The sequence below is a fragment of the Sturnira hondurensis genome, unplaced genomic scaffold (genome assembly GCF_014824575.4).
Source record: "Sturnira hondurensis isolate 20B ecotype Veracruz unplaced genomic scaffold, ASM1482457v3 Scaffold0003693, whole genome shotgun sequence".
Taxonomy (NCBI): domain Eukaryota; kingdom Metazoa; phylum Chordata; class Mammalia; order Chiroptera; family Phyllostomidae; genus Sturnira; species Sturnira hondurensis.
The window spans coordinates 4,936,614-4,964,436 of NW_028076324.1; the positions used below are offsets into that span (position 1 = coordinate 4,936,614).

At 37.7% G+C, this 27,823-nt stretch overlaps 1 protein-coding gene and 1 non-coding gene across 3 annotated transcripts in view; both read left to right on the forward strand.

Annotated features, from left to right (window-relative positions):
- KIF13B (kinesin family member 13B) overlaps positions 1-27,823 on the forward strand; it is a 175,865-nt gene that overhangs the window by 15,444 nt on the left and 132,598 nt on the right. For both annotated transcript variants that reach the window (XM_037042195.1, XM_037042196.1), the window contains exon 2: positions 479-572. In XM_037042195.1, the coding sequence (XP_036898090.1) occupies positions 479-572 (94 nt within the window). The remainder of the gene's footprint in view (positions 1-478; positions 573-27,823) is intronic.
- On the forward strand, positions 9,854-9,985 carry LOC118984666 (small Cajal body-specific RNA 15). Its single transcript, XR_005065961.1, has one exon.

The following is a 27,823-nucleotide window of genomic DNA, read 5'->3' on the forward strand; positions in this document are numbered from 1 at the left end:
TCTGGATTTTTCATTGCTGTTGTATAGAAACACTACTGATTTTTGTATTTTGATCTTGTATTCTACCACCTTGCAGAACTTACTTATTCCAGTAGTCTTTCCGTGGAGTCCTTAAGATATCCTGTACACAAGATCGTATCATCTGCCAATAGCGATACTTCTTTCCAATCTGGATGCCTTTAATTTGTTTTTCTTGCCTAACTGTCCTGACCAGAACTTCCAGTGCAATAGTGAATAGCAGTAGTAGACATCCTTGTCTTATTCCTGTTATTAGCAGGTAAGCTATGCAGTCTTTCACCATTCAATGCAATGTTAGCTGCAGTTTGTTGTAGATGCTCTTTATCAGGTTGAGGAAGTTTCCTTCTATTCCCAGTTTGTTGAGTGTGTTTCTCATGAAAGAGTGTTGGATTTTTGTCAAATGCTTTTTCTGAAATAAATTACTGTAAAATGACTATTTTTTCCTTTTTTTTATCTGCAGAAATTGACTTGCATACCAAATGTGTGGTGGATGTAGATGCAAACAAGGTTATTCTTAATCCTGTAAATACCAATCTTTCCAAAGGAGATGCCCGGTAAGTTAAGAAACAGTGTTATGATCAATGGATTTTTAAATGACTGAAAGTAACAGTGGCTATTGAATTGAGTTCATCTTAGCAAATATTGAATGCTTACTGTGTAGAGACATACTGCTGTCAAGGTGTAGAGATGAGATCTGTAGTAGGAATGACTAATGTGTTTTTTCAGATTATATTAGAAGCTCAGAGAAGAGAGCTTAGATTAGATGGCAGAGTAACTAAGAAAGGCTTTTGAAGGAGCCGGTATTGGTTGGAGGATTAAGGAAGATGTAAATGGGAAGAAGTGGGGCAGAAGGGAAGGCTTGTAGGTTGTGCCCGTTGGGGTTGCTTTTACATCTGCCAGTTCGAATCCTATGTGTCTGTCAGCACATTTCAAGTGCTGCCTTCCACCTAGAGGCATTCCTGCCAGCCACCCTTAGTGATTCTTTTTTAGATTCATGTAAGCTACAATCTCTACTGCCCAATTCAATTATTATGTATTGTTTTTGATTGTTCAGTGTAGCTCTCCAGTAGAAGTTAAGGCCTTGGAGGGAAGGGACTCTGTCAGGGGTTGAGGGTGATACTTGAGCATCGCTTTCAGATTTGGACCATAGAATGAATGAGAGGGAGGGCAAGAAGATGCAGAGAAGGTGAATTTGAGGAAGAAGGAAGAGATTAATTAGTTTTATTTCAATAAATGCAGGGAAATTAGTTTAATTAAATAAACTGGAATCAGATTATAGAAGACCTGGAAAGCAGATCGGAAAATTTGGCCGGTATGGGTAAGATGTCACCTTTGACCATTTTTGAATGTTATGATTAAGGAAGTGGATTAGGAAAAGTTGTCAGTTGGCAATGTAGGGAATGGGTCAAAGTGGGGAAAGCCTGGCTTTTTTTTTTTTTTTTTTTGTAGGCGTTAGCTATATCAGAGATGTTTTTGGGCTGATCCCAGAAGTGGAGAGCACAAATTAGAGAGATAATGCCTGCCATGATGCTTTACACAAAGTAGGGACTTTATAAATGCGTGTAGAAATAGTGTTGTATATAGAAATACATACACCGTAAATGTTCTTTGGAGTTGAGTTGAACTGAGTTGACAAAAGCACTTTACTTGGAGTCAGAAAATCTGAAATAGCATTCTTACTTAACTATGTTATTGTAGCTGTTTTTAACTTTTTTGAGTCTCACCTATGTGATGCCTGCTTTACCTGTCTCATAGAGGTGTTTTCTGGAGATCAAACTAGTGATTATTGTTAAAGTGCTTTGTAAAGTGTTTTATAAATGGCCAGCTTTATTGTTATTGATGGAGAGAGTTCCTCAGCGTGTCTAGCATATGGGCATTATCAGATATGCCCTTATTAGGGTGTGAAGGGTGTAGATGTGTCAGAAATGATCCTGGGATTTTGAGGTTGCTAATTGAATGACCTATTGTCCTGAGTATTAATTGAAATCATTAATTTTGGGGGCTGTTTATTGCTCTTCAACTTTTTAATCTGTAGACTATTGCTTTATTTGGAAATATTGGCACCGCTGAACAAACTTGGCAAATTGTAGAGATGAGATCTTGAGATAGCATATCTACAATATCTTATGATAGAAGGAGTTGGGGCTTTATACATAGACTGACATAGATTTCAATTCTGGCTTTGCCAGTTGCTAGCATGGTTACCTACCTGTGTTCCTTACTTATAAAGTGTTAGTTTTATATTGCAGTATAACTAGTTACCTCAGAAGTCTAGTGGCTTCAACCGTAATCATTTATTATCTCATGGTTTCTGTGCATCAGGAATTCAGACAGGGCACAGTGGAGCTTGTCTCTGCTCCATGCGATCTGGGGCCTCACTGGGGCCCAGACTGGAAGGCTGGGGCTGGAATCATCTGGACAAGGCTTGGTCACCCAGGTCTGGTAGTTGATGCTACTTGTTGGTTGAAGATGTCACTGGGAGAGTGGGGCAAAACACCTACTCACAATCTGGTGGCAGCGTTCAAAAATAGGCATCTCAGAGAAAGTCAGAAAGCCAGGTGGAAGGAGTATTGTTTTTATGTCCTAACCTTGAGAGTCATGCAGCGTCACTTCTGCTCTATTTTCCTGCTCAAGGCTGATATAAAACTACATGGTTTTAGGAAGAGGAAGCAGATTTATCTCTCAGTGTACAATAGGAGCTTCATTGTCTCATTAAAAAAAACAGTAGGGATGGGATATGTATTGTTGTGCTGTCTTTGGAAAAGAGTCCGCCACAAGTATGTCATAACATCTACCTAGTAAGGTTGCTGTGACAATAAAATAAGCACATAGAAGCTAAAAAAGAAAGCTTTTGAGATCATTAGATCTTGGGGATTTGTGAAAGAATTTAATAGCACTTTTTGGTTCTGTAGAATGCCTTGCACGGCTCTTTCCCCCCACATGCTGAACATACAAATTGGGTGTTGTAGAGTACCGTCTGATAAAAACAGTGACAGCTTCCAGGAAGGTTGGTGTGTAATGGGTTTTTTTGAAGTAGTGTTAAGAAGCATGGCTTTTTGTAAAAAACCCAGCTTTTTATTGAAGTATGTAATATACATGTAAAAAAGTATGTAAGCTGATGAATTTTTGTTAAAGATACCCTATAACAAGCACCCAGATAAAAAACCAAGAACATTATTAGTGTGACAAAAGACTGCCTCATGAGAAGCACTTTTTTTTAAATCTAATATCAAGGTGAAAAGAAAAAAATGGAAAATTTGAAATGTAGCAGTTCAGTGGTTTACTTCATTAAATTTGAGGAAAAATAGGAAAGCACAAATTAAATACTATTTTATATGGTATGAGATTAAATACAGTTTAGCTTATAAAATGACTGACTAATCCATAAAACGAGTTATGGTATTATATAAGATAGAGAGCCAGGGATTTGAAATTAACATGTAAGTGATTTGGGTCAGTTTGAGTCACTAGTCAGAAGGCTCAAATTAAATTTTTTCCTCAAAAGCCACAATATCTTTGCTTTTAGAATAGTATTCAATTCAGCTAATCTAAAACTGTGACTAATTTTATTTATTTTTAAAGATTTTAAAAATTATTTTAGAAAGACGGGAAGGAGGGAGAAAAACAGCAATGTGTGAGAGATACCTGGCCTGCAACCCAGGCACGTGCCCCGTGATGGGCAAGCAAACTAGCGACCTTTCAGTTTGCAGGCCGGTACTCAATCTACTGAGCCATACACCAGCCAGGGCTAAAACTATGACTAATATGTGTATGTGTGTGTGTGTATATATATATGTATATGTATTTAAGTTATATAACTTAACAACTGAAGTTTGTATATGCTGAAAGTGAATGTAAATTTTGAAACAATTGTTTATATATTTTTTCTGATTAGTTTTGCATTAACTTCTTAAAGTTTTATAATTTGATGCTTACGCACATCAAAACTGATAGAAACCATAGTTAAATGAATAGGTAAACCATTTCCAGTTTAACAGCTCAATCATGGGGATTTGGGAAACATTTTTGCTTTGATATATATAGAATTTCACAACTGTTTTGAAAAATGAGATGCTTAAAATTCAGAAAATTGAATAGCAGAAGGCTAATGATATTAAAAATGCTGACTTTGGAGCCAGATATTCTGGATTTAATCCCAGCTACACCACTTCACACATGTGATATGGAGCCCTTCACCTCAGTTTATCCATCTGTAAAGTGGAGATTATAATAGTACCTGCATAGAGGTTGTTGTAAGGATTAAACAAGTTAAAATATGTAAAATTTCATTGCCTATTTATTTATAATGAACCTTATATAAATGTTCGCTATTATTTGAGCATTACTATTGTTATTATGCCCTGTATTTAAGTTACAATCCATAGTATGTTTAGTGAGCTAAACTGGCTCACATTTCCCTTTTCAAGGCTGATATAAAACTTCATAAAGGAAGTAAAAATTTTTTGCCCAAAATGTATTCAATTCAGTACTAATACATGTCCATTAAAAAATTACCTAACTCACCCTGGCTGGTATAGTTCAGTGGATTGAGTGCCAGCCTGTGACCCAGAGGGTTAGTGGTTCGATTTCCAGTCAGGGCACATGCCTGGGTTGCAGGCCAGGTCCCTGGTAGGAGGCATGCGAGAGGCAACCATACATTGATGTTTCTTTCCTTCTCTTTTTCCCTCCCTTCCCGTCTCTCTAAAAATAAATGAAATAAAATCTTTTTAAAAATACAGTTGACTTAAAAAAAGAAATTACTTAGCTCTATGAAAATTTCAGCTTTACAAACTCAAAATTTTATTTTCTCTAGTTTGCTCACTGTTGATGTGGTGGGGCTCTTAGGGACTAACATGCCATCTGTTAGAGAGATAGAGCCCTTTATTTTATGTTTACAGTGAATGAAATATTAATACTTGCAATCTGGGCTTTTCTTCTTGATATCAACTAACTTGGGAAACCAGGTCAAAACATTGCTAGTGAACATGGGTAAGAACAAAGGGACATTTTATCAAATATGGAAACGATTAAAAATGAACTCTTTCTATACCACAGCATGCAATTTGAACACTGTAGTGACTACAATATACCAGATCGGTCATATACACACACACACACACACACAGTACTGAATATACACTGGTAGATTTGCTCTGTTTATTTCCTCATGGTACACTGATTATACCACTAGTACAATTAAATGTCTTTTTGGAATTGCCTCTTTGTCCTGCATCAAATTAGTCTTCTATATTGGTCCTTGAGGTTTTCCAAATCTTCATGTGCAACATATGTACAATCATCTTATAAATGACTAATTTGTTAACTATTCTAAGTAGATTTCTACAAGTGTAATTTTTGGTGTGTTATTCTTAGCATTTAGGAGTATTTTCAGTCTCTTTTGAACTAATTACAATAGTACCATAATGTATAACAGTCCCCTTTTAAATAACAAAATAAGTTTTTAAGCCTTATTTTGTTTGAATTGTATTTTAAAACATATTAACATTTTATTCTATAATAAAATGCTATTATAGACTAGTTAGTCTCTATTAGTCTATAATAGACTAATTGGCCAGCCACCATGGTAGGATAAAATAGTTTCTTTTTTAACTTTATTTTTTTCCTTTTTATTGAATTTGTTGGGGTTACAGTGGTTAACAAAATTTCCATGTTTCAAGTGCACAGTCTACAATACATCATCTGTACGCTGCATGGTGTGTTTACTACCCCAGGTCAAGTCTCTGTCCATCACCATTTAACCCCCCTGCCCCCTGCAAAGTGGTGTGTGTCACTTCTGCTTAGGATTCCTTGACTAGAAGAGGTCACATGACCACACCTATCTTTGTGAGTGCCTAGAGGGAGAGGTTTCGAAATAGTTCCTTAGGCTAAGTTTTATCTCCTGCCTTTTGCCTCATTCTTTCCTCTATCCGCCAGAGGCCTTTCCTGCTAACTCAGGCTAAAAGGTTGCTTAAGATACTCAAAATGTTTTAAAGGGAGTAAGATTGATTTCCCATGGAGAATGACAGCCTTTACTTTATGAAAGTTTTGTTATAAAAGTTATATATAGGTGAGTTTGGAAATATGAATGCTTTTTCCCATAGGAACCAATAGTTGTTTCTAGTAAAAACACTTCTATTACGATGACTAATTTGGCTGACAACTCAAATAATCACATTTTTTATATTTTGATCTATAGCAGAAGTACTTCATAGCTACTTCCCCTTTCATCACACATAATGTTGACAAGATGCATATGTTGATACTGAACAAGATTAATCATTTTTACCCCTTTCTGAGGGCATTTTGAAGTGCAAAGGACTTTTTTTGTGCAGCGTGTGGTGATAAAGAATGTGATGACTACCAAAAACTGGTATACTTTGGTGTCACTATGCCAAGGGTGTCAGCAGTTTTACCTACCATTGTTTTGCATCATTAATGTAAATATCAACACAGTGAACAAGGCAAATGTCTCAGTGTTACGAAAATAGTTTTGACCTCAGGACTCCTGAAAAGCCCTGGGGGGCCCCCAGGAGTTCTTAGACCACAATTTGAGAACCACATTTAGGGGTTAATCTAATTCACAAACTTTAAGAAATGAGTGAGTATCTGTTTATTTTTAAATCACTTTACCAAGATATACATGCCATATAATTCATTCCTTTAAAGTGAACAGTTCACTGGTTTTTTTAATGCCGACCCTGACAAAGAAAGTACCTGTTGAGAAGAGCTCCTGGTGGCTGATTGGCCTCAAAACACAGAAACAAAAACCACAGCCTGGCAGCCATTGCTGAATAGGGTTCTCACTCTAGCTGTGCTTCAGGGAGAAACCTGCACTAAACTGCCTGCTTTCACATTGAACCGCCTCCCTGCCTGCACTGTGTCTCTGCCTTTGATCCAGCCCATATATAGGAGTTCCTGGAATAGTATTTCAACCAATAGGGCTCAGACTCTCCCTGTCCAATCAGAACTGCATAGCTATGTCCTCGTTGGCATCCTCAGTGACCAATCAGAGCAGCTCCCTTTTGACAATCAGAACAGTGCTTTTCGGACAAATGAAACTGAGGATCTAGAGTCTTCATTTGCATGAGAACAAGCTAATCAGGGACCAGGGACAGGGACTCCCCCCCCCCAAATTTTTTTATTGATTGATTTTAGAGGAGGGGAGAGGAAGGGAAAGGGAAGGAGAAAAAGAGGGAGAGAGGGGGCAAGAGGGGGAGAGAGAGATTGAGATTTGTTCTTGCATTTTGCACTTATCGATGCATTCATTGGTTGATTCTTGTGTGTACCCTGAAGAGGGATCAGACCAGCAACCTTGGCGTGTTGGTGGCACTCTAACCAACTGAGTTACATGGCCCTGGGACTTTTCTCTGTCAGCTCCCTCTGGCTCAGGGGAGCACACTTTTTCTTTCCATCTAAGACTGCGTTTTTTCTGGGCTGGAACGGAAACACCAAAGACGTCTCAGCCCAGCAGAGTAGAGGGGAGCCATCATGGCATCCCAGACCAAACTGAGCAGAGCAGAGCAGAACTGAGTAGCCAGAGAGGGGGTCAAGGACCACCTCATCCTGAGGGTCACCTCTCAGCAATGCTTTCCACACCTGTGCTGTTTTCTAATTGAAAGGTAATACCATTGAGCTGTGTGCACTGAATAAAGATTCCTCTTTCACCGCACTTCAAATTAGGGTTCTTGTTGGCTTTTGAATTGGCACGGACTACCACTGGTTGATACATATTTATCAATTTGTGCAATGAACACCCTTGTCTAATTTTATGACACTTTAATCACCGTATTAATCTACCTTCTGTCCCCATAGATTTGAGATTTGCCTGTTCTGAACATTTCATATAAATACAATTATAAAATTTGTGGCCTTCTGTAATTGGCTTCTTTTACTTAGCATAATGTTTCTGCGTTGTTGTAGCATTTATCAGTACATTCTTTTTTTATGGAAGAGTAATGTTTAATTTTATTCTGTTTTGTTTATTCACTCATTAGTTGATGGATACTTGGGTTGTTTCCACTGCTGTGAACATTTGTGTGAAAATCTTTGTGTGGACATGTTTCCTTTTCCCTTAGGTACATATCTAGGAGTGGAATTGCTGGGTTATACGGTGACTGTAGCTTAACATTTTGAGTAACGGCCAGCTTGTTTACCAAAGCAGCTGCACCATTTTATATTCCCACTGTCAGTGTATGAACATTCCAATTTCTTTTGCTTTTGAAGAACTCATTTACTGTAAGGAAAATAAATGGAGGTGACTCTGGCTTATTGCAGAGTGCACACCCCTGCATTAAGGCATTCAAATTATAAGTAAAAAAGTGAAAGAAAACATTGTGTGGTCCAAACAAAACAGGTGGCCAGGTTCAATCCTTGGCTACTGATTTGGAACCCCAGGTTTTAGTTTACTTTGAGCAGTAGTTCTTACAAGGTTTTTAAAAAATGAGCAAAACCTTAAAAATATAGTACATAAAAGTTTAAAGAGTAAAACATTTTTACTCACCTATCACTCAGTTTCACAATTCATTACCAATACAGTTAAAGCCTTCAGTGAACTGCCTCTCAGTTTTAACCCTTTTTCTCTCTACTACAGTTAACCACTTAGCTGAATTTGTTTTTTGTCCTTTCCTAGTGTTTCTTTATGTTTTCACTATATATATATACATATATATATATATATATGTATATATATATAGTGAAATATATATATGTTTGTAAATTGCGCAATATTATGTGTACACAAATGCCTTTCTCTAGATTAGGTATGGGACTCAAATAATTGCCTACTCAAAGTATTGTATAATGCCTGGTTTTTAGAGGCAAAACCAAATTGTGTTGAAAGGATCCAAAAATGATATCACAAATTTATCTTGGGGAAAAAAGGTAAAAGTTTGTATTTTATCAGATACCCTGTTTCTCCACTTTTCTTTTAAAAAACCAAAACAAAATAACAGCTTTTTCACCCTAATCTATTGTTTGCCATATATTCCAAGTGAATGTGGCAGTGAAGATTGTTTTAGTGTACTTTCAGTTCTTTTAAGAGGCTGTGGGTCAGTGAACCTGTTCAGTGGTGACCACACTTTAACACCAGAACTGAAACCTGAAAGGAAAAGAAATCCTCAGTATAAATTGCACTTTTCAATTCATTGGTCAGTTAATCCATTTTCCTTTTTAGCCCTGTTTTCTATCGTGTGTGTGTGTTAACACTTCAAACATTAATACATTAATTCAGAGTTTCTCTTATAATTTTTTCCTTATTACCCTGCCCCATCAAGTATAAGATTTTAGGACCAGAATTTTCTGAAGTAGAAAACATCTGGACAGTCAGACTTCAAGACCTTAATGAACTTGAACACTGATTTCTGTAGTATTTTGTGAAGTGGTCTGTTCTTTAGTACAAGTTAGAGAGATTCTGCAACATGGACAGAATAAGCCATAGATGGCATAGTTATATAAGAGATTTTCAGGTTTTATAGTAATATGTTTTTTTCCTCTCCTTCCCATTTGGTAATGTTTAACCTAGTGATTGATAGATAATGTGAAGGCTATAACTGCCAGTCCAGTAAGAAGAATGTCTGAGATGTTGATCTCAACTAGCACTAGTTAGTAAAGCCATTACAAAAATTTTTATGCCTTCTGATTGTTTACTAGTCATCACTATAGTCAAGATTCTTATGTATTTAGTGAATGCCTAATATGATCAAAGTATACCAGAGTGTATATACATACATATATATATTATATTAGGAGTATATATATATATTTCAAGTATATGCAGAATTAAGTGAGGTTGACCCATGCATATACATTTTTCTTGCAGATGTACTGAGTAATGCTACTGAGGGTAGGGCCTTATGCCAATAATTGCTTTGAAATATGTGAAATCTGCTTTTAACCTTCTAAATGAAAAGTAGATAGAATGGGTCTTATTTGCAAAATAAGTTCAAGCCCTACTTATCTACCAACAGCAAAAGAAAAAGAAAAAAGAAATCTTTTTCAGGCTAATTTCTTGTTAGTGGAAGTCATCATTGGGTCATTTTAGATAATGACATTTAAAATTTCTCTACTGCTATAGGATGCTAATTTAAGTAAAGATTTTAATTGAAGGAAGTCATGCAAAATGTAATTATGGTATGTACAATAGACCTGTTTGTTCTCTTTACTGTGAGATGACTTGAGTGAGGCTAATAACTCTGCCCAAATAGAATTTATGGTTCTGGAGAAGGGTACGTGGTATGTTTTAATTTCATAAGGAGGCTCCTCCTGGGGAAGCCTGTCATCCTGATCATGTCAGAGTAAAGGGGGAGCGCATTAGTCTGTGCACCCAGAACTTTTAGATGATTGCTCTCTTAAAAAGTACTATGACCACTGAGTGTACAAATCACTTACCATTCTGAATATAGTTGCAAAAATGAACCGGAGAGACTCTTAATAGCCAAAAAGGTAATAAAATATATATATGGTTGGATTCATATCATTGCATAGTTAATGGTGACAGAGAATTGAATAGCAATAAATTCAGATTTTTTGAAGTTTTACCAGAAAAGGCTAGTAAGTTGTTGATATGAATGTTTAATAACTGATTGGTAAACCTGAGTGAAAATTAGACTGTTATAGAGGAATTTATGATAATTTAGCATGGGCCTTGAATATGTAAATATCTCATTTATTCTATTACTGGTATAGCAATAAGAAGGAATAAACTTTCTTAATACAAGAAGAGAGAGTCTCTACCACTGTGCCAGAAATCTGACTTGGATATTAGCATTTGATGTAACGAGGATCAGGGCTATGTGTGTATGGGTAGTTACTAGATTAAGCAAGTTATAGCTAATAGGAATTAAATGCTTTGAGTTTCCCCAGAATTCTAGATTCAGCATAAAATTATCAGATATTGTATGATATATTAGATAATATGTTTAATTACAAATATTGTTCAGGTGAAACTACCAAGTCCCACTATTGAGGTTTTAAAATTTGTCCTTGTTTGGCAGTAGGTTCTTTTTGTTTTTTTGCGTTTTAGGGCTCTTGTCTCAATCACTAGTGTAGGAGTTGTTGTTAGTAAAAACCAAATATTGTGTAAGAACGTAGACTTCTGTTTTTAAAAGGAAGGTGGCAGTACTCCATGAGGAAATATGATCTGAGAAACCACTCCAACCCCCCAAAGTTGCTGTATCACAATACCTCAGGAACCTTTACCATCCATCCAACAGTTAAACAACTACTCTTGGCCAAGTATCAAGCTAAGAGAGAGGATAATCTTTGTTAATCCTTAGTTCTGTTAAGTTGTGGTTAAATTATTTATAGCACACAGTGGCTATAAACATATTTGTAAAATAAAAAGTAAAGCAAAAAATAGAAAACTAGAAAACTAGAAAAGAAAAGTGCAATTATTCTCTTGTGGACTTTGTAAGATTAGGTTTTTCCAGGCTCAGCTTTGAAATGATCCTATTGTTTAATTTTGAACATTGTCCATTTTATTATGAGTGATAATTAGTTAAAATGAAAAATTTGTTTACAAATTAGTAGTTTAGGGTCTGGAGTCTAGTTAAATTTGTTATTCATGGATATAGAGAACAGCTGGTGGCCAGTTGAGGGGGATGGGCAAGACAGGCAAAAAAGGTGAAAGGAATTAAGAAGTATGAATTACCAGCTATAACTGTAGTCATGGGGATGTAGAGCAGATCACAAGGCATAGACTCAATGATATTTCATAACTGGTGCCACACGGGGACTAGACTTATTGGGGTGATCACTTCATAAGTTACAGAAATGTCTAATCATTGTTTTATACACCTGAAACTAATGAATACAACCTTTATGTTAACTATAATTTAAAAGTAAATTTTAAAAAAGTTTAGTTTGTTAAGAAGTATCTTGTGTGATGGTAAATTTCACATTGGCTCCACTTTTATCATACCAAATTTATATTTAATTGTAATTAAATAAATTTTTATATGGGTAGAGTAATAATAAATGTTTATCTTCATGTTTTGACCTTGATTATGAAATAATTCAATAATCTCTTTGTTCTATGTTTAGGAAAACTGATCTAGATTTTTCATAAAAGTCATTTAGTAGGTAAAAGCTGTATTTGCCATTTAATTAAAAAAATTTTTGTTATGGAGAACTTAAAATATGCCTGCAGAGAAAGAATAGTAAAATGAACTCCTATGTACTTGTCACTCAGCCCCCAAATCCAGTAACCCGTGGGTAATACTATCCTATCCACTTGTCCAACTCGTTCCCATATTATTTTGAGGTAAATCCCATTTTACCTACAAATATGTTAATATATATTTTATTAGTTTTAACATAACCACAATGCCATTATTTTACTAAAAAATAAACAATAATTATGTAAATGCACCAAACTTTCAGTCAAGGTTCATGTGTCCAATTGCCTTGTAAAGTTTTTCCCCCAGAGTTTGTTTTCAATAGCATCCAAACATGATGTACACATTGTGATTGGATTATATGTCTTGATTTGTTGGTTTCTTGGATGTTGAAGAAACTGGGTCAGTTGTTCTGTAGATGGATTAATAAGTGAACTTGTTACAGAAGGTATATTATTCTTATTTAGTCAGATGCCAAATCTTGCTGATTTTTCTTGTGAACAATTTTATCCCAACATTACTTTTCTTTTTTATTATTCTTTATTATTTATTATTATTATTATTTTTATTATTCTTTATGCTTTATTATTATTCCTTTTTTAATTTTTCTTTTTAAAATATATTTTATTGATTATGTTATTACAGTTGTTCCATTTCCCCCCTTCATTCCTCTCCACCCTGCACACCCTCTCCCTCCCACATTCCCCCCTTTAGTTCATGCCCATGTGTTTTAAGTTCTTTAGCTTTTACATTTCCCATACTATTCTTGCCCTCCCCCCCTATCTATTTTCTGCCTGCCATCTATGCTACTAATTCTCTGTACCTCCCCCCACCCTCCTCCTCCCACTCCCCTGTTGCTAACCCTCCATGTGATCTCCATTTCTGTGGTTCTGTTCCTGTTCTAGTTGTTTGCTTGGTTTGTTTTTATTTTAGGTGTGGTCATTAGTAATTGTGAGTTTGCTGTCATTTTAATATACATATTTTTATCTTATTTTTCTTAGATAAGTCCCTTTAACATTTCATAAAATAAGGACTTGATGATGATGAACTCCTTCAACTTGACCTTATCTGAGAAGCACTTTATCTGCCCTTCCATTCTAAATGAAAGCTTTGCTGGATAGAGCAATCTTGGATGTAGGTCCTTGCCTTTCATGAGTTGGAACACTTTTTTCCCAGCCCCTTTTTGCGTGCAAGGTCTCTTCTGAAAAGTCAGTTGACAGTCTGATGGGAAGTCTTTTGTAGGTGACTGTCCCCTTATCTCTTGCTGCTTCTAGGATTTTAATCTTGGCTAATGTAATTATGATGTGCCTTTGTGTGTTCCTTCTTGGGTTCAACTGCTTTGGGACTCTCTAAGCTTCCTGGACTTCCTGGAAGTCTATTTTCTTTGTCAGATTGGGGAAGTTCTCCTTTATTATTTGTTCAAATGACTTTTCCACTCGTGGCTGTTCCTCTTCCCCTTCTGGTACCCCTATAATTCAGATGTTGGAACGTTTAAAGATGTTCTGGAGGTTCCTAAGCCTCTCCTCATTTTTTTGAATTCTTGTTTCTTCATTCTTTTCTGTTTGGTTATTCCTTTCTTCCTTCTGGTCCACTCCATTTATTTGAGTCCCAGTTTTCTTCCCATCACTATTGGTTCACTGTGCACTTCCCTTCATTTCAATTAGTTTAGCCTTCATTTGTTCCTCTAATTTGTGACTAAAATCGACCAATTCTGTAAGCATCCTGATTTCCAGTGTTTTGAACTGTGCATCTGATAGGTTGGCTATCTCTTGGTTGCTTAGAAGTACTGGCTCCGGGGCTTTGAGCTGTTTTTCTGCTTGAGCCATAATGTTTTGGTCTGTTTGCACCTGTATATATGAGGGGCGGCCTTAGGTGTTCACCAGGGCAGGGCAACCCAGGTTGCTGGGTTGTGATGCTGTATGTTGGGGTTGGGTCAGAGAGGGAAAATGGCGCTTTGCTTCACTCTCTGTTGCACCTCAGTTTCTTCTGCTGCATCCCCCTGAGCAAATTGGGCTTTTCTGTTGCTAATTCCCATGTGGGTGGGCTTGTGTGCAGTCTAAGACCCTGTGGGTTCTCCAACGAACTTTCCTGTGAGGGTGGGAGTCTTTCCCTGTACCTCAGCCCCCACAAGTGTTTTCAGTTGGTGTTTTGAGGATTTATTTCCGGTGCTAGGACCCTGGGTTGCACCATCTGTCTCGCTCCCCTGTTATCTGTGAGTGAAATTGGGACCGCTGCATGGTCAGCCAGACACCTTTTGCATGGTGCCCTGCTTCTCACTCGCTGCCTCGCTGGGTGTGCCCGTTGCCACCCCATGCTTGGGGTCTGCCAGCCACTGCCTGGGTGCTCAGAGTCTGCCTGGTGCCTCCTTGCACACCCAGTGTTACCACTTCCTGTGCCGTGACCCCTCTCCGCTCGGCCACCCGACTGCGCCCTGCCTACTGGTCTGGATGAATGTGTCTATTTTAATTCCTTGGTTGTTGGACTTCCATACAGTTTAATTTTCCTTCAGTTTTGGTTGTTACTTTGTTTCTGAATTGTTGTTGTCCTTATTTGGTTGTTTGAGGAAGCACAGTGTGTCTACCTATGCCTCCATCTTGGCCGGAAGTCCCAACATTACTTTTCATTCTCTCTGTCATTACCTTGGGACCATAATTGCCTTATGTTTAGATTACAACCTAGCCTTCAAACTGGTTTGGGGAACCCAAAATACCAGACAGATCTTTCTTCAAGTCTTATTATCTGTCTTTTGAATTTAGAGCATGTATTACTTCTACTAATTAAGGAATGTTCCTGTCTGGGTGACATCTTTGTGTTAGTCTCACCCTGTTTTCTAGTGCAGTACTGTTTAGCCTTTTTCTGTATGGTTTGAGCCTCCTCACTTTTTAGACTGGGTACCTGAAAGCCTGGACCACTTCTTATTCATCTGTTGCAGTGCCTTGCAAGTAGGAAGTGCTTAGTAAATATCTTTTGATTGCTTATGGTTGCTCTGTGAGTGCGTATTCTCAAAAGAGTCTGGGAATCTCTAATCCTAAAGGATAATGCGCTAGCCTGGACTCTGAGGTAGCTGCTAGCACTATTTAACTAAGACATTTTAAGCAAAAATTGTATGAATTCAGGGTTCCAATTTAGAATGATGCAAGAAATGTGTGACCTTCTTTTCGGTACGGTACCTTTTGGGGTATGGAGTCAGGAATTCCCTGGTTCTAAGCCTTTCTGATTGTTCTTTTGGTCTTGGCAGAGCCAGTTTGTTGGGAAAACAGTGGCAAGAGGATTGGAAGAACTAAAATGGAATTTTGGTGATTTGGGGTTTGATGGGGCTTTCAAATGAGATTCAGATGTTAGAGGGGTGAGGGAAGTGGCAGTTGTGGAGAAGAAAACTGGGGCTTCTTGGAGACTAGAGGGGGAAGAAATCATCCTGTCCTTCCCTGTGAGAGGCAGACAGCCTGGAAGAGAAGGCCTAGGCCACAGATTCCTGAAGTTCCTCCTCCCCCTTCTTTCCACCCATCCATCAGTCACCCATGCTTGTCCCCAGCAGAGGAGCACAGAGGGAATCATTTTTCCTTTCTGTTTCCACTTTGACTTAACTCTGTCCTCATCTTGTATCACTGGAGGAATAGAACAGTTAAAGGGAGGTGTGAGTAGAGAAGAGCAGTTCTTTCGCTTTCGCTCTGGGGAGATGGGAAGATAGGCAGGCAGGATGGAGAGGAATTGCCCACAGAGGCAGCCAGGGCAGAGGAATTCCCAGGCCAGTTCCCGTGGGCAGCAGTTCAAGTAGGACAGTTGGTATAGTCAGGCACACCTATCTTTTTCTTCTCTGGTTGCAGACACCTGTCTTCCCTCTGCAACTGTGGTTTTAGATCCTTTTGGGTTAGAAATTGAATCATCTCAAATTATTATCTTTATTAGGATAGTGAAGATCCCAAAGCACTTACAGTTACAGGATATCTATATGTGTTCGTATAGGGTTAGGCATTCAGGTGCTCAAGTAATTCTTTTATTTGTTATTAAATTTATTGGGGGGGCATCAGTTAATAAGATTACATAGGTTTCAAGTATATAATTAATTCAGTGACACATCATCTAAATGTGTGTGCCAACCACCCAAAGTAAATATGATTCTGTCACCATATATATGACCCCCTTTACCCTTTACCCTTTACCAGCCCCGCCCCCTTTCCCTCTGGTCAGCTCCATACTGTTGTTTATATCTGTCAGTTTTTGTTTACTTGTTTTTCTTGTTTGTTCATTTGTTTCAGGCAGTACTTTTAGATGGACAAACATCATGTATGTTGTTACCCTAAGAGGAGAGTGGAAAGTCCTTAGCATAACCCTAATAAAATTTCCTTCAGGGTAATTCGGGGTAGGACTGGGGCAGGCTCTGAAAGTCCTACAGGAGCATAATTGGAGAATACAAGGTTTTTCGTTTAACTCTTGTACTGGTTATTGGGGGACTTTGGTTTGCAGTTTCCAGTGCCCAAGGAGGGCCAGTTCTGATGGCTCTCATGAGCTCTGCTGCACTTTTCCAGAAGGAGCTCTCTGGGTGGGAGACTCCCAGGAAGTTCTTCTAGACTGGGTTATGGGAAGTTCCTGTGTCGGCCAGTATATTGAAGAGGATGCAAAGGCCAGAAAATACATAGTAAAACTGATCTGGAAAAAGGAAAAACTCTTTGACAACTCAAAATTCTGCTTACTTACAAGATAGGATTATTTGATTATAAATTTGTATGTCAAAAGCTTATAGCAATTTAACAAAAACATAAAAATATTCAGAGATCGGCAAAATGTAGTTACTCTGAGGGAGAGAAGGGTGGAAAGACTAATTTTATTTTTATTTTTACTCAGAATTATAGTAATTCAAATTTCAGGACATCTGTTAGTTTTTATGTAGCTGGACTTATACAGATTTCTTGTTGAATTTGTCATGCATAAGCAGTTTTGGTTAGAGTTCTTTATTTTGCAAACGGGGATTTTTATAGCAGTTTTATGCAATAATACATGTACATTTAATTCTCTATTAAGGTAAACCTTTTCATTTTAATTTAGATGGTGTAAACATTTCCAAAATTACCAAGTTTTTAAAAAGTAAATTTTACCTTACAATATGAAAACCATCATAAGGCTGTGGATAGTAGCTACTGTTTTTGTTATTGAATATTATTATTTTGTTTGATTTACATATTCTTCTGTGTAGAAAATTGCGTGGCTTGATGTTTTGGTCATATGAAACAAATAAACGTCCTTACTCAACTTTATTCCCGCAAAGTGTTGCCACAACAGAAACCCCGTGTGTGAGCAGAATCTCTGGGTGCCTCTCGTTCAGTCGTCACGGCCCTTGCAGCATGCTGTGTACTCTTTGGGGGTTGGTAGCTGCAGAGTAATGGGAGGGACCCGGCATTTTATACACATCTGGCACTATTGCACATTAGTCATCTCACCAAGTTATATAAGTAGTCCAGGAAAATTGTGTTGTGTGAAAATCCTTTCTCTGAAAGTTAGTCTTACTCGGACAGGACCAGTTGTCACCTTTTTCTGTTTATCAGGAAGAGCGCTTGCAAGTCGGATACTGGGATAGACTGGTTAAGATTGAGTCATATCTTGGCACTGAACTAAGACTTTGGGCCTTGCCATTTCCATAAGCCTCACTGAAGTCTCTGGACTCTGATTTCATCTCTGTCCCCATATCAGACACCTCTCATGTGCCGCTGCAGATCCTCTTGGCCTCACTCTCCCCAGAGCCTTTGATCACTTTTCAGCCCTGGCCACTGCCAGCGCAGACTGGACCCTGACCAACTTTGTGTGGCCATGATCTCACACCCCATGCCTCACTCCCCTTGCCCCCTGTTCTCTGGGGCTGTGCTACATGATAAGCCTTTAGGCTTCACTTTCTGAGGAATCCATGCTAAGAATATCCCTTTTGTGTGCCTTTGGTTTGTAAAGAAATGGGTTCTCCTGCTTAAATATTAAACTGTCAGTTGATCTGGTATATTCTGGCCTGACCTGGTACTACTAATAAAGACCTGAGCTTGCAAACCAGGAAGAGGGTAGGTCTATTCTTCATAGAACGGATTAATTTTTAAACTCAGTAACCTCATAAGCATTAGAAAGGACCTAGGATTGAGGTACTGCTAATGAAGTTTAACCGTCACCATTGCTGATAAGGAGAGGAAGATGAAGGTGGGTTGAAGGGCATCAGAGAAGTGTGGCTCAGATGAGGGTTTGAGTTCTGGGTCTACTGTTTACCAGCTGTGCGACTTGGGGAGTTTACGTTACCTCTGTGAGCTTCAGTTTCTTTTTCTGTACAATGGTTGTGGTAAAACCAAAATATGGATCTTGTTAAGATTGCTGTGAGTGTAAATGAGTTATGTATGTAAAATGCCTGGCACATGGTAGGTACTTGGTTCATTGTAGCTGCTGTTACTCTTGATTTATTTATTCTGGCCAACTTTCTTTATAAATATTTTATTCATTGAAATATGTCATATTTTAAGTAATAATTTTTCCAAAGAACACTGGTACATGCTAGATAGGTGCTCAGGAAATATGTATTGGCTAGGTGAGACATGTAGGAAACTATCATATCACGTTCCTAATAACAAATCATGCCTTTTGGCTTTTTTTAGTTGTCAATATGGTAGGTGACAAGCCGTAGTTCTGAATGTAGTTTCTTAACCTTCCAGATAGCAACTACAGGGTGTTTATTTATGGGATCTTGGGTTTCCTCTGAAGAGCATCAATTTACATAATATTGCGCAGAGTTGGTTTCCTTGTTCTGAGCAAAGAGCTATTATTATCGCAGTAAAAGGAACTCAGTAGTCAAGGTCTTTGAGTGCTTAGAAGGTGTAAGTAATGCAGAGACAGTACAGAGTTCTTGGAAATAACTCTGGTCACGTAGCCCCAGGGAATTAGTTCACTGTAAGTGAACAAGGAATTTAGTTTTTGGGCCTTCTCGTTGAAGATAAAAAGCATTATATTTATAGGCATTATTATTATTTATACTGTGCTAGATCCTTTTCAAGGGTTTTACTTACAATTATAACAAAATTACATCAAAAGATGTAGGCATTATGATTACCTCAAAATTTTCGGAAGAGGAATGAGGCACACAATTAGCAAGTGGCAGAGCTGGGATTTGAACTCAGGTCTACTTGAGCTTCTCTCTCCAAAGCCAGAAGTGCTCACTGCTCCTCACTGCCTTCTGAGATTTTACTGGAGTGTCTCCTTAATCTTTAAACATTCAAAAAAATATATTTGGTTAATTCAGATTAGAGTAAAACTATAGCGTTCGACAGGTATTTACGAATCTGTCATATGGGCAATGCTGGCAAGATGCCTGGTAAGCGAAAGATAGATATGATGTACTCTTTGTTTTAAAGAACTTACATTCTGGAGTTAGGACAACCCATATACTGCTAAGCATATTACAGTCATGAATTCATTCAACACTGTTGTCTTCTGTGTGTCAGGATGGTGTTGATCCTAAGAAAACAGTGATGAACCAAAGGAAATTTGATCCTAGGCTTCATGGACCTTATTAGTCCAGCAGGGGTATTATAAATTGATCTAAGCCATTTTGGCTCTTTTTAATTAGATAGTAGACACCTCCTATGATTAGAGCTAGCTGAGAGCTTACAGTACTTCTCTCCATAGCCACACTACCAGGGGCCTTGGGACCTGAAATTCAGACAGAATTCCGTCACATGGTTATTAGCAGGCCAGCACAACATTGGTCATGCATCCTGTTCCTATAAGCTCAGTGAAGTCACAGCTCTCAGTCACCTCACTAGAAAGTTTCCCTCGAGACAAATGTAGGGGGATTTGATAGCCTCTGGTTAGAATTATGTGACAGAACCTGACTTCAAGTCTGGGTGGAGTCCTAGGCCAAGAACATTAATACCGATGGCACAGGATGCTAGGTTTGTGAGAGTCGTACACTTCATTCCCCCCAGAATGGAGGCACCTGTAGATTATATTTCTAGTTCATTTTACATGGTTTGTGATATGTCTAGGTAGTTTTAAACACTGTGCATTTTACTAGTGAAAAACTATTTCTGACATTCCTTGTGCTGGTTAACAGACCCTCTAGTGTTGATCAGGAAAAAAGATAGCTGAAGGCACATAAAAACCTGTTTTTAAAAAATTCTTAATGTATTTTTGCCATGAACCTCTTTGGCATTTCAATAAAGTGTATGGACCCTTCTCAGAATAATCTTTCAAAAGTGTAAAATGCAAAGGGTTACAAAGGAAAACACATATAATGAAATATAGTGATCAGAATTTAAAAATACATGTTGTTACAGTAATGTGTTCTTTATTACTGCATTAGCTAACACGATCTGGTGGTGGGAATAATTGCTTTAATTTCAAAGTTGTGATGCATGTAAATGCAAGATATTTGCCACAATTATCATGAAGATAACTGGGATTTTTATTGGTGACAGTCACTGCTAATACTGTTTACATTACCTACATTTGTAATTGAGGGTAATCACTGAATTTCAGAAGTTAGTGAAAAATAAAAATGTAACTTTTTCCCCATCTATCTTCATAGATGCCCATTCATTCTATCTAGGTTAAGAATCCCTACGGTATTAGAGTGTGCTTTTTTTTTTTTTTACCTCACTTGAGATGTATCTGTTGATTTTTTTTTTTTAAGAGAAAAGGGGAGGGAAGGAGAAAGAGAGGAAGAGGAACATCAGTGTCGAGAGAGAAACATCAATTCATTGCTTTTTGTAGGCATCCCAACCAGGGCCGAACCTGCAGCCTAGGCCTGTGCCCTGACCAGGAATCAAACCTGTGACTTTTCGGTTTGTGGAGAGATGCCCAACCAACTGAGTCACATTGACCAGGGTTAGAGTATGCCTTCCTTTTTTTTTTTTAATGCTCATCCAAGGACATTTTTTCATTGCTTTTTTTAGAGAGAGAGAAAAATATTGATGTGAGAGACAAACGTCAATCAGTTGCCTTCTTGTACATGCCCTGACCAGGGCTCAAACCGCAACCTGGATATGTACTCTGACTGGGAATCAGGCCCGTGGTCCCTTTAGGCTACAGGATGATTCTCCAACCAGCTGCACCATACTGGCCAGGGCTAGAGTGTGCGTTCTTGATTGCATCTTTCATATGCTGCCTGTTCAACCCTGGAGTGTGTATTTGTGATTAGGATATCAAGTGTTAACTAATTATCCCTATGTGTTGATTAAAACTAATGCTTGCATTTATCACTGTTTTTCTTTTTCTTTTTTTGTATAATTTGGTAGGGGTCATTATATTGTGTAAGTCAAGAATACAGCGTACAAAGAATCCCATAGGAGAAAGCTATGAAGTGTCATGGGATTATGCTGAAGTATTTTAAAATAAAGGGAAAAGCATCTTCTCTAAAATAAGGGCAGTATAATAAGTGCACCCAGACAAACACGCAGAGATGTACTGTGGCTGTTAGAAAAAGATGGGGAAAAGCATGAAAGTTGTAATTACTGTAATTCTTTGAGGTTGGAAAAGAGGTCACAGAAAAATATATGATTAGGGCTGTGTTCTATCTGGTTCAGAAATAAAGGTATTTCAGTTATAGAGAATAGTTAATGGTGGGAGTGGAGGGTGGAAAGGCAGGATGGGGCCATACAGCCAGGAGGGCAGGGCCTAGAAGCTTCTTCCTCATGTGAGTGACATAACTATGTAGTCACAGTTATAAGCACTTTACACGTGTTAAGTAATTTAATCCTCACCGCAGTCCTATTATTATTTGCACTTTACAGATGGAGAAACAGTCAGGGAGAGATTAGGTATCTTGCACAGAGTCAAAACTAGGCCTTGACTGGCTCCACTGGACCCAAAACAACTCAATACAAGATTACACTGATGACAATGTGAAGGATAGATGAGGCGGGAGCGTGACTGGAGATAGGAAAATCAGGTCAGAGACTGTTAAAATGATACCGGCAAGAGGTGGTAAAAGAGGCCTGAACGCTGAGCATTAAGAACAGTGAAAAGAATTTTCCAGCTTGGAAATCTGCACGTTTAATGTTTTCAAGTTAGACAACAGCCACAACTATGATATGAAAGGCCAGTGTTTCTGAGTAGACATTTTTACCAGCCAGTTTTAAATATGTACCTGGCTGGATCCATTCCTGTGTTACAGTGTCCCTCCCCGACTGAAGAGTGTTCTTTGAGCAGGATTTTATTGTAATCACTAGTCAGTGTTCACAGCAAGCACCCCATTTGTCTAGATAGGAACACCAGTGGAAAGGCTTCCAAATGTTACATTGTATGGTGACTAAGTTTACAGTTGTAGAAAGTAGTTTAGAGCTTGTCACAGCAAAACAAACATTCAAAATCTGGCTCATTTGCTAGCAACCAGTTTGAGAAAACTTCTGAGAAATGGGAGGGAAAGTTTTAGGTCAGTGCATTCAGGATCTGGAGCAGGATTGATTCATCTTTGACATGAAATACAGCAAACACCTCAGTAGGTCCTGACTTCCAAGGCACAGAAGAGGTTTCTGGCCGTATAGTGAGTTCTCAGACAGATTCAAGAGGGCTCAAAAAATGTGAATTTACCTGATTGCCCAGCAGATAAATAACCAGTGTCTGTATTTTTGACTGGAGCTAAACGGGAGTTTATAAAACATACCTAATCCACATTCTGCATTTACAGAGGGCTAAGTCAGTTCGTTTCTGGACACAAAGCTTTTTATTGGCTGAGTCCCAATTCAGCCGTGGCATCATTGATTTGGCAGACATTTCGTAGGAGCCTGTGCGTGAATGATAGGGAAGGTGCATAGACGTCCTTTACCTGGGTGCTCATCCACACAATGCTAGCTAGCTTTTTCATCACTTCCACAGGCCTGGGAGAGATGCCTCTTTATCTCAAACTCCCTGACATTTCTGCTCAGAAGTATTGTTGTGGTTGGTGTGCTGTGGTTCAGTGGATTGAGTGCTGGCCAGCAAACCAAAAGATTGCTGGTTCGATTCTCAGTCAAGACACATGCCTGAGTTGTGGGCCAGGTCCCCAGTGGGGGCATACAAGAGACAACTGACATGTATCTCTGGCACATTGATATTTCTCTCCCTCTTTTTCTCCCTCCCTTCCTGCCTCTCTATAAATACATAAATAAAATCTTTTTTTAAAGTATTGTTTTATTATTTATAGTCTAACAGGGGTGTTTAACCTTGTGGTGTCTCTGTACCACACTGGAAGAAGAAGAGTTGTCTTGGGTCACACATTAAATACATTGCAACACATAATCACCAAAAAATCTAATAATGTTTTAAGTAAATTTATGATTTTGTGTTGGGCCACATTCACAGCCATCCCGGGCTGCCTGTGGCTTATGGGTCACAGGTTGGACACCCCTGGCCATAAAACAATGAGGATTTTCAGGTCAGTCAAGACTAAGTGTTAAAATTTACCCTCATAGTCACTTAGATATGTTCTCTTCATTCTCTTCCATACTTGTATGTTTCATTTTCTTGTTGACAGACTAATGGTCTGATTTAAACTATGGTTTCTTAGTAAGTGGATTCTATTTAAGTTTTGTTGTTAATTGCAGTTATCAAATTGTAGATTTTCAGGCTGGACAATAGAAACATTTTTTTTCTATTCTGAATACTCATCTCTAAGCTAGAAAACTAGAATTATTCTTTAGAATGCATTGATTAAACACACAGGTAAATTTTTATGCCATTTCATTCAGGTTTTTGATGTATCTTATTCAGTAAGGATTCAATAAAGTAGTTAAAACCTATTTTTATTAAATCATACCATAAAATATTTCAATGACAATTCTCATCTTATTTCAAGCTATAAAATAATTCACATTTTATGCCAACTGCTGAGTGGTTTATAGTTCAGTTATGTTTGTTTTTCATTAAATGCATAGGAAAAGTCTAACCTTAATGTTCAAAAAAGTCAGTGAACTTCTTTATCGTTCTTAGTCATTTAAAAAACTCCGTGCACCAGAGTTCACACACACATTAATGCAAGGAATACTACCTGTTTCTCATACTCCTCGTTGTGTAAATAGCTTAGTTATACGGTAGCTTTTATTATTACAAATTAATGAGAAACAGCATATTGTTCTATCTGGTTCTTTATCCATTTTAAATTACTAGGCATATATAATTTAAATCTAATTATTTTTTAGTAATTGCTTACAAAATGTATTTCATAAAATAGTTCTCTTTGAAATGAATGTTAAACTTCTGTTTATATTAAAAAATAAGTTCAGGTTATTTTACAGAAAGATATGTTTAATTTACCTGGTTATTTTGATAATAAGATCATCAAGAATGCAGCACAATTTACAATGATCAAGAGTTGGAAGCAACCTAGGTGCCCGTCAGTAAATGAATGGATCAAAAAACTATGGTACATATACACAATGGAATTCTATGCAGCAGAGAGAAAGAAGGAGCTCCTACCTTTGCAACAGCATGGATGGAACTAGAAAGCATTATGCTGAGTGAAATAAGCCAGATGTTGAAGGACAAATACCATATGACCTCACATTTAACAGGAAACTAAACAACAAAACAAACAAGCAAGCAAAATATAACCAAAGACACTGAAATAGAGAACAGGGGGACAGCGACCAGAGGGGAGAGGGGAGAGAATTTCAGGGGAAATGAGGGAGGGATTTAGAGGAACAAATATAAAGGATACATGGACAACAACTAAGAAGGGTAGAAATGGGAGGGGTGGGGAGCACTGGGGGGTGGGATGGGATGGGAGTAATAGAAAACTGTACTTGAAAAATAATGAAATAAATTTTAAAAAATTTTAAAAAAGTTGATAAGATATGTAAGATAAAGATTTGATAATAAAGCCATATTCTAATTAGATTTTAGGACAAACTTTTCCATAACTTGAATCAGCTAAATATGCAGCTTCAGTGCTGGGATGAAAATATATTTAAAGCACACTATAAGATGAAATCAGTTTGTCACATAGTATTATTTTGTCAAAGGTATAAAGCAGATTTGGTTTTTCTCAACCCTTTCTGAGTTTCAGAGGTTAGGCAAAGTTCCGCTAATGAACTTGGTAAGTTATGATAAAGTCTTTGGCGAGTGTCTAAGAAACTGAGCAAATGAGTCCACTGTGACTTGGGTAACAACTCCTCTTGTAAGTCAGGCAGTTTTCAGTTCTTTGCTTCCAGGAAACTTGATTCATTAGCTTATAGGTCATTAAAAATAATATTTGATGTTAGATCGGTGTATATTTTGGGGAGGGACATGTGCCATGGCAGGAGTGCAGACATTTGAGTGCTGTTGCTATGACACGCCTTCTGGTTTCATCCCCTATATTTGAGCAATGCTCTCAGTGCTTTGCTTATGTGGGGTGGGGGCGGGGGGCGGGGGGGGGGGAGACTAGAATTCATGCTCATTGTTCTTTCATTTTAGTCATAAGTCATAGTCATCCCATGGATTCATTTCATTAAAAGATGCTTTTCTACCTGGCTGGTGTAGCTCAGTGGATTTAGCGTGGGCCTGCGAACCAGAGTTATTGAGGTTTGATTCCCAGTCAGGGCACATGACTGGGTTGCAGGCCAGTTCCCAGCAGGGGACACATGAGAGGCAACCATGCATTGGTGTTTCTCTCCCTCTCTCCTTCCCTTCCCCTCTAAAGATAAATAAATAAAATCTTTTTTAAAAAAGATGCTTTTCTAATACACTTTTTACTTTTTATGTTTACCAAAATTTCAAATAGACCTGGCAGAGTGGCTCAGTTGGTTAGAGCATTGTGCCAATACACCAGGTTTGCAGGTTCAGTCCTCACTCAGGGCACGTATAACAGTCAACCAATGAGTACATCAATACGTGGAACAAATCATTGATGTTTCTCTCTCTAAAATAATAAATTTAAAAAAATTTTAATTTGAAATATATTTGTTTTGTTCTGATCGATTATGTACTACTAATTGTATTGCTAGCTCAATGCAGAAGAAAAGTAACCAGAGAAACTAAAATTTTTAATTTATATGGATATTTTTGCATAAAAGAATGATGGGGTAGTTAACAAAGGTCTTTGTTTACATTAGGATAAAGTATTTTGTGGAAGGTAGAATGGAAATACGAGTTCATGGGGGGAAAGTGAAGATGTAAAATTACTGACTATAAAACAAGAGTTTTTTAAACTTAAAAAACAGTTGATAGCATCTGTAATAAAATATTTTACCCAAATTTACAAACATTTATGGTATTTGGATACTGATGGATATATTTTAAAAAGTTTATTTTAAAACACACTATTTCAGAAATTACATCTTTTCAGTTACTTAAATTCATTTTTTCAAAAATTTATATGACAGCTTAAAAATGTACAAGTACTTACAAGGTTTTTTGTGGGTCCATGAGCAAAAAAATTTGACAGTTACTCTACGTAATGTGTACATACCTTCATTTATTACTCTTATACATATATTCATTGAGTCCCTGAAGATTTTAGCTTATTATGTACACGCCTTTTACCTCTTTTCCTACTGTTTTTATGTTATTTCTGTTTCTTTCAGTCATTTCTGTGATGTTTTTATACATTTTGAAACCTGTATTTCTTACTAAATCAATTTTAAACATTACCCTTTCACTCTTTTTTTTTACCAAGATGAGACCCCCAGTTTCTGTTCTCTTTCACAACCCAATTACTTTTTTCCTAAATTGATATTTTATGTCTGTATGTGTGTATCCATCTGTCTACCCATCCGTCTGCCTGCTTGCTCACCCATCCACCCATCCACCCATCCACCCATCTACCCATCCACCCATCTACCCATCCACCCATCCACCCATCCACCCATCTTTCTATCTCCGTGTTAAACCATGTAATGTTTAGGATTGCTTGTCTTTCTCTGGGTTCATTATCACAACCCATAGGCTATTTGATGGAGTGTGTCATATAGCATAAAGTTGAAATGAAGTCTCATAAATTCCATCAGTTGCATCAGACTGTACCACATTTTTGTTTGCTTTGTATTTGGACCATGACTCACTTGGTTAGCTTTTATCTTCCCTGCTGTTTTGTTTATTTTTTATTCTGCCTTTAGTATGTTCTGAAACTCAAATTCTTAGCCATACCGTTCCATTAATTGCCTCCAAATATCTCCATCTCAGAGCCTTCTGTCTTGTGGTTGCTCTCTAGATCTGCTCCTGTATAACTGTTATCTGGAATTCAGTGAGAAATAATTTACATTTTCTGGCTCTCTTTATTTTTTTAAATCATGGTTTCTTAAGGAAACTGGTAGTTTAGAGTCTAATGTGTAACAATATGGGAAGGACAAGATGTTGACAAAGATACACATAGAAAAAGTGGTGTCTGGAGATTTGAGGAGAGGCTTATAAGGGAACTTTTACTTTAGACAGGATGTAGCCATGGTTAACCTAACTCCTAGTATCTCATTTCAATAAACATTCATTGAATGCCTACAATTTGGCAGGCACTTGACTAAATTTAGGTGCTGAGATAGGAGGATGAAGGAGCTGGGATGGAGGCAGCTGGCTGCAAGGAGCACCTGTAAGCAGTTGATAAAACGTTGTAACAGACAGTTAATGCATGTTATGAGGAAACATTCCAGGAATTCTGGGAACCTTATTATTTTCATCCTTAATTGCTGTAAATTCTCTTATCCCATCCAGTAAGCACAATGTAAGTGTGCTCATAATGTCCCGAGACCAATGGGTGTTTCAGATAGGAAATAGGATTAAGA